This window comes from Acipenser ruthenus, chromosome 12 (genome assembly GCF_902713425.1).
Source record: "Acipenser ruthenus chromosome 12, fAciRut3.2 maternal haplotype, whole genome shotgun sequence".
NCBI lineage: Eukaryota > Metazoa > Chordata > Actinopteri > Acipenseriformes > Acipenseridae > Acipenser > Acipenser ruthenus.
Window position 1 is genome coordinate 5,658,033 of NC_081200.1, and position 8,160 is coordinate 5,666,192.

The window sequence follows — 8,160 nt, forward strand, 5'->3', positions numbered from 1 at the left end:
TCAAAACTACAAATTGGCTTCATTGGCATGACAATAAAAGCAATTGTGTTTTTAAAAATATATAAAGAAAACACACACACACACACATATATATATGCACACACTAAAAAGTATCCCTCCTCCCTCTATATTAAACAGTACCCCCCCTCCGTCCCTGTATATTAAACAGAATCCCTCCCTCCGTCCGTCCCTCCTCCTCTCTCTCTCTCATAGCAGGTCGGCTTTCAGAGATGGGTATTTCTTAAGGGAACCTCCACGACGATACTTTTAACACAAATGACTATATGCGTTAAAGAAAACAGAGCTTTGCAATAGCTACAGGACATGTCAGAAAGGTAGGGAGGATTTTCATTCATATTTTTGGGAGGAGAATAAACTTGACAACCTGAGTCGATGGTACGCGATTGTATTGTTAAAAAGCTAAGTTTAAGTAAATGCATTGTGATGCTTTGCATCATAATTTGTATCTCCTTTGTGTAAGAATTATACAGCAAGTGTATGTACTTCACATGCCTTTCAATAAAATAAAGTGTGCACTAGCCTAGAGACTTAGTAAGTAATTTTAAGTTGACAGCAGCGATAGATCGTTTAATCATTTAATTACACCTGCTCAGATATCTCGCTGTTATGGCTACCGAATTAATCCGGTGCAGGGTGGAGAGGTCACGGTAACCTGAACCTGATTTGAGCACATCGCAAGAAACCCATTATACTACAATATCGGAGATAATATTTCAAGCAGTGGAATGTAACAAACATCACAGAAGAATAAATGATGTATCAATAGCCGTGCTAGCTGTTTTATCATTTTGCTTGGTTGCAGTTGCTTGTTGTGTGCAGTGTTGTGTTTTTCTTTAGCTCTTCAGGCGTTGTTACAAGCAGTGAAAGTTTGCCCAAGTCGAATTATTCAGCCAACTCTGATCTAAGTGGTTCAAATACTCCACTGCCGGTGGTATCAAGAAGCCGAGGAGCAGAACAGAGCCCTGATTCAGGCATAGCGTCACCTGTAAGTACCTCGACTCAGAAAAGTCCTATCTCAGAAACAGATGGAAGCCCTGGTGAGATAATACAGTTAAAAGACCAGTGGATAACTCGAAACTATCGTTTCACGTGACTGACCTCTGACTGGAAACGGATCGTTCATTCATTCATTCATTCATTCGCATCTACCAAGTGCAGCTGGTTACAGTATCAGTTGACAATGAGTAAGAAGCGAAAAGTTAGTTCTCGTTCAAATGGCTTTAAGGCTCAGGTTATTCGGGATAACAAGCCTGTTTATTATTGTTTTTGTTCGTCGAGTTAATTCTGAATAATGTACATTTGTTAAATTTTGCTATTTAAGCCATCACATTGGACAGTAGTACAAACCAATAACTAAAAGCGCAGTCAAGAGTTTGTGCACAGTTTGCGGTTGGATTGTTTTCGTAAAAATAACGCTGTAGTTATTTTATTAATTCTTATTTCAATCGAACTATACGAGTTGTACCGAGTTTGTACAGTACTGTATATTGCAATTGATTAATTCACTGCAGTTCTTTCAACCGTTTTCATGAGGATATTGAACTAAGAGTAAACTTGTAAATACTGTATAATCAAAGACCGATGTGGTATGTGCAGGTTACCATTTTCCATTGAAGCAGCAGAAGTGAAAGTATTTTGGCAACATTTATCAAGTGTGTTTTAAGCAGAGCAGTTAAGGGAGCATTCAGACTTCCTAAGATCAAAAACAACATAACAAAACAAAAAAAAAACTTTTTGGGTGTGAAAGGTTGACAGAAATATATTTAGAGGTTAGATGATAACAGGTTTACTGGACAATGCAACAGGCAAATAGAGTAATACAATGTTTTATAGTTGTGAATAATGGTGGACTCCCAGCTTGTACAACCTAATCATTTTGAAAAGCTGCAGAACAGGCAAACCTGGTCATTTACTGATACATAAGTATGGCACAGAATAAACTGTATGTTTAGGCATTATATTGTTTAACTCGGATGTCTTTATAATTGTGAAGTGTCATCTCCTGCATTGATTAGATGCTGTGATTAATCATAAATACTTTCTTATGAGATTGATACAAAGCAGTGTTGTAGGTTCCTGTTAGCTGAGGGCGCTTTGCTCTGCTGCTGTGTTCTTAGTTAATTGTCTTTGTGAAGCAGAAGAAGCATATCAGGCAACTAGAAAGGAAAGGATAAAAGGAAGCTTATTTTTTTCTGTTAGTTGGCGATCAATTATAGATCACATTTTATATATGTCGGTTTGAATAAGATTTATAATTTGTTTTTAAGTTAATATTAAATTAACCTTATTGTATGTTTAGTAAAGTTAACCTTATTTTTTAAATTTCAATTTATGTTCCAGTTGCCATCTAACAGATTCAGGTTTACAGCTTGGCACAATTTAGAGGGCCATGAGATTCGCGGTGCTCAACTGACCAGCCCCAGAGTCAGGGAAGGTAAGAGGATTGGAGCATTTTGTAAGATTTAATGTTTGCCTTTCAAAATGTAAAGACAAATGGAATGGATTTGTGTGATTGAGGAGGTGGTCAGCAGGCAAGATGTTTACAGACAGATATACAGAAAAGACTCCCCAATACTATGAAATGTCTGATATTCATAATCTTGATACACAAAGAGCCCAATTGATCTAATCAGTCATGGTTTTGTGATAAGTTGAATAGACCCCAGAATATTTTAATGCTGAATGTCACAATGCTAATTTTAATGAAGGATTTAGCCAGCTAGTCCTGAGTTTGAATTGCATTTATCATTCATGGTTTGCCTGCGTGCCACTGGAAATAGCATAACAAGTGAGATTATTTATCTACTGTATTTATTTATTTATTTTTTAATTTTTTACAGGTCCACCTGAATCAGAACTATTTCTGAGAGGAGAAGAAAACTATTTAATTGGAAAAAGGAAAACAGAAGAGAAAGGCAAATGGGAGAGCAGGCTACAAGAGAACTGGGAAAACTGTGTAGTAAGACTTACATATGTTTCACACATATGTTTCTTACATATGTTTGTGCTAACTTGTAATTCTGTGCTCTCACTGAAAACTAGACTCCTAAAAACTATGAATAAATACATTACATATAAATTCATTATATTTTCTAAGTGCCCTCATTCCTGATTACAAATAACATATCACTGATATTGTATCAGTTCTATTTACAAATCGGATATTTAACCTAAGAAGTGCACATAGCAGTAATCCCAAACTGGGTCTGATATTGGAGATGCATCAGAAAATAGATGTATCTATATGCATGACTAAGCTCTATATATATATATATATATATATATATATATATATATATATATATATAGCTTAGTCATGCATATAGATACATATATATATATATATATATATATATATATATATATATAATTTCAAAAGTCCTCCTTTGTGCCAGACACTAATAATGTGGACATTTTTAAAACCCTTACAAATTCAGTACTTAGTGGGCTTGGGGAGGAGCAGCAGCCAGTAAAACATTAACAGCACAGAGTTGTATACCATTTTTTTCCAAATATCCAAGCTGTTGAGGATCATCATGGCCTTAACAGAATCAGATTATTAAGCTGCATTGAGGTGGGTGACAACTAAATTAAATATGTGACACAAAATATAATACAAAAACCAACTGGTAAGCAAATTGTTACAGTAAAAGAAACTAAACTACCAACTAAAAGAAAAAAAGACTAAACTGGAATTCACTACTCAAAAAGAAATATATTTTTACATTCAGTATTGTTGGCTTGTAGATGTTAGTAGCTTGATGGTGCAGAATTTCGGTTTTGTTATGGAGTTACATGTACAACAAAGCAACTGCAATATGCCATTGATACCAAGAGTACTACACAGCAAAGCTAATATACCATATAAATCTGTCTGTATTGCCAGGAATTGAACCTTTCATATCAAGATCTTGGAGATTCTTACCAGCTGGAGAATTTTAAGAGAATTCTGCGGCGATTAATTCGAGTGGAGAGACTTCAGTTAGTGGACAACTCCTTGAAGGACTTGAGTTCTGTAAGACTGCCAAGGTAGGTGAATGTAATGTCGTTTTATAGCGGGCAGTTAGGACAGTGCTGTGTGCCAGTTTATATCAAATCAGGCACAGCTGCCTTGGGCCCTGAAGAGCACTGTTTACCTGATCCTGTAGCATTACAAAAATAAAGTTGATCATTTTGTATTAAGAAAGAAGGACATTTAAGAAAAAATGTTTGTTTGAAAGTGAATTTGTATTTATAATATATTTTAATTTTTGCAATGTTTTTACAGATGCAAAAGACTAAATCTGAACAAAAACCATTTAACATCCATCAGACATCTGCCAAAGATCCCTCAAATACAGCACTTGTCATTGGCTGAAAATAACATCAGGACTTTGTGCGATTTATCAGAACTGGGGACAACGCCTCTGGAATCTCTTACATTGAAAAGAAATCCATGTGAATTTCAAGAGGATTACAGATCGAAGTAGGTAAAATCTAAAGAGGTGCAATACATTACAGATTAGAACAACACACAAAGATGTGTGTCTCAATCAGTATGTCTTTAGGTAATTTAAACGGATGCATTATTCCAAACTAATGAAGGATGGATATAGTGTGCATTACCATGTCTCTAGAGCCATGTTAGAATGAAGTGTATGCCCTGTTGTGTCTTTCATTAACATGGCTCTATTAGTACATATCACACATGTATAAAGCTCTTCGTTCTATATGTTAAATTACAAAATCATGTGCATTTACTTCAAATAATCCATTGATTACTGGTGTTTCCTTTATATCGGCATAAATAAGAATACTGTATTCACTGACAGTATGCTTACTCCCATCCACATTTCGATGCTGAATAATGGTAATTTGCATTTCACGTTTTCAAGAGGTCGGCAATTAAGTTGTTGAAACACATTTTTTTTGCCAGTGTCCCACTTCAAGTAACAGCATCCAATTGTTCCTCTAATGAATGAGCTGCTGTGTCGCAAAATTAAATTCCGAGCAAGTGGTATGAAGTTATTATAACTGACTGGGATAGAAAGCTCCACTCAGTAGAAATGTTTTTTATAATATATTTTAATAATACATGTTTTTTGCTTTTCCTATGGTTATGCTGTGCATTTACTGTAGTTTGCCATGCTTGGTATCGGTGTTGCAGTGCTTGACTTTGACCCTATTTCTTGTTTTCAGAGTGTTCTCTAGTTTGCCAAACCTGAAACTTCTTGATGGAATCCCAAAGTTGCCAGCAGACTGTGCACCATTGCAATCTACTGACACTTCAAGAATGTGTACGATTTTATAGCACACAGCACTAGGAATGTACAAAAAAAAAAATACATGCATACTTTATATCTTTTGCTGCCTTTGTGGGGAAAAACATATTAAGAATGCATAATTATTGGGAAATGTTTTTTTAAACTGACATTTTGCTTGAAAGTTAACATCAGGGGTAACCAATAACATCTTAAAAGAGTGTAGTACTTATTTTGTGGTAAAATAAGAACACGCCACTCACATTTTAATTCACTGTATATACTGTTTTTTTGTTTGTTTTTTTTAATGATTTTACTATTTTATTTTGTTTAAATTTACAAAATAAACTTCTGTACATCCTTAAATTAATAAATGAAGGTATAAAATGTTAACAAAATGGGTGCATCAGCAGATGCTATTTTTTTTATGTATGTATGGCATTCTTTCATACTCATATAGTGGTATGTATGTAATGTAAATTCGGACTTTATTTGTTCAGACATACATTCACCAATGGTATTTTAAGATAAAATATTGATGTACTTGAAATATTTTTACTCAAGTATGTTGTTTTAAAGTAGAAAATTGCTTTGCTTTGATGGTCAGTTAAAAATCCAGAACGGGCAACAGGAGTCATGTACATATCTTTGTTTCTTTGTTACAAAAACCATGAGTTCTACACAGCTGTGCGTTATACACACAAGAGACAGACACATTTTACAAAGAATGTACACCTATGTTTGAGTGTGTTAATATGACCCTTGTTTCTAATGCAGATAGTGACTTGTGTCTTGCTTATATTTAGATTCCTGATATATTGGCCAGTCTGTTAAAAGATGCACAAACCTGCTTTTCTCTCTAACTGCACTCCAGGTAAAATATCCTCATGACTGCTTTTCTTTGGGTAACGTAATTAACAGCCAAACCTGCTTACAATGTAAACATTTTCTTTAGGGACTGGGCCATATTTAAGTGTTGATTGTTTAATTACCTTCTATTTTTTTGTTGTCACTATAGACAAGCGATTGTTTTATACGGGTGCTCTTGAAACAGGTTTGTTGTTATCAGACGACATATAGAATAAGCAGTTGAGTGCCGGGTCGTAAGACTATGAAGCGTAATAAAAGGTATTGCACCTGCACTTTCCACAGCTCCTCACTCTCTTGTGCTATTCACAAGCATGTATCCTACATCAGAGCAATCAGCAAGTTTAACATCAGTCAAAAATCATGTACAACACATACACAATGCAAGTGAAACTGGGAGTAACCCTGTCGTAAGTTATCGGGAGTTTCATGAGACCCACCATGAGCTCCACTGTACTGTACAACGGCATGCTGTCTTCCTTGAGAATCTGACAGGTCCAGGGTCTGAAACAGAACAAAAAGTGTTGTCCGAGAGGGAAAGAAAAGGCAAGAATGACTATCAGGTGAGCATCATCACTGTAAGTCTTTGCCTTGTAATAGTCTGGGTCTTACTTTTGTTTCAATGTAAAAGTTGAAGTTACCATGCTGGAATATTTCTTTCTTTTGGAGTACATTTTTTATTATTACAAATGTAGGGTAATCATATAAATAATTTATCTGGAAGATCAAAGGGTATTGTTATTGAACTGTTTTAAATATACAGCATTTTATACAGTTACAGCCAAATTTTGGATTGGCCTACTAACACTGCGTATTATACAACTGATTTGATTCTTTACCAGATGTGAATCCAATTATGCTGATTAAAAGCAGACAGCACCATTGCAAGAGGTCCTCATAAATAATCTGTAAGACAAATACAGCAGAAAAACAGCAAGGTTTAACGTGCTTATTTGTTTTATTGTTGGTGTTGATTACAATGCTGGTGTAACTTGAGACCCAAAGAGGATTAGAAACTGTAACTCAATCCAAGACTAGACAAGGAGAGAAATTGAACTCATTGACCAAATTTTGACCAAGAAGTTTTCATCCACAAAAACCTGAAGGATTGTAAATATTTCATAGCGTGGTTTTAGCCTGCTTTGCAAGTAGCATTTTCTTTACATCATGTATTTTTTTTCATACAGTAAACTGCTGAGGGGACTTCTATTACCGGTTAAAGTGATTAGAGGAACTGTATTCCTATACACAAGCAAATCACGCAGCAGCCTTTTAGGAATGCCAACCAAGAGATTCAAATCCATATCTTACAACCTAATTACTACTTTCAGTTCTTGCTTTTGCAATGTTGGGGGACAAGCCTCCATTTTGGATAAGATGGACTGTACTCAAATTCAATGTGCAGTGTAAACAAATGTACCTTTTAGATTATGATAGAATCAGCCAATGATTAAAATCACAGATGGAGGTATCGCCTCGCCATCGTTTCCTAGCAACCTTAGGATCACAGCTATAAATATTGAAAATGAGTACCCAGCCCTAGAAGAAAAAAGAAACAAAACACTTTGGGTCATTGAGGAAGGTCCTGCCTGTCTCCCTGTTGCTATGACCCTGTACACTTTGCAACATTTGGAAGTTACAGTATATCCCCTTCGGTCACACGTTTTAATTATATTTTTTGAAATTTTAAAACATTTTGTGTGAACTCTCCGGAGTTCAAAAAGTTGCCCTGCCATCACTTTGAAAAAAAGATATGTGCATTATAAAATAGATACAAAGATAGGAAACATCACATGGTACAATTGTGCACATAGTGACTGAAAGGGATATGGAAGGACGCAAATGGTCTTTTACAAACACATATAGCTTAGACTTTTTTTTTTTGCAATGAAGGTAAATGTGTTTTGAGATTTAATAAATTAAAATAACACTAGATAAAAATGATGTTAATCATTGTATTCAATTATTTAATCATATCTGAACGGTTGTATTCTTAAGCTGCCACCAGGAACTACAAGCTGAAAAACAAGCA

The 8,160-nt window shown here is 35.1% G+C and overlaps 1 protein-coding gene and 1 long non-coding RNA gene across 3 annotated transcripts; one reads left to right on the plus strand and one right to left on the minus strand.

Annotated features, from left to right (window-relative positions):
* Positions 1-173: 173 nt before the first annotated feature.
* On the plus strand, positions 174-5,589 carry LOC117416603 (uncharacterized). Of its 2 annotated transcripts, none has more exons than XM_034027853.3 (7): positions 174-335; positions 859-1,006; positions 2,362-2,455; positions 2,862-2,980; positions 3,908-4,050; positions 4,289-4,486; positions 5,200-5,589. In XM_034027853.3, the coding sequence occupies exons 1-7, from the start codon at positions 325-327 to the stop codon at positions 5,309-5,311; spliced, it is 825 nt and encodes a 274-aa protein (XP_033883744.1). In that variant the 5' UTR covers positions 174-324; the 3' UTR covers positions 5,312-5,589. The 2 variants fall into 2 exon arrangements, with proteins under 2 accessions (XP_033883744.1, XP_058890368.1); XM_059034385.1 differs by having other exon boundaries at positions 4,289-4,490; positions 5,200-5,309.
* On the minus strand, positions 5,549-7,661 carry LOC131740041 (uncharacterized). The gene is made up of 3 exons (XR_009330665.1): positions 7,549-7,661; positions 6,968-7,034; positions 5,549-6,632 (listed from the first exon to the last, which is right to left on the minus strand). It is a non-coding gene; the product is annotated as an uncharacterized LOC131740041 (long non-coding RNA).
* Positions 7,662-8,160: the final 499 nt, after the last annotated feature.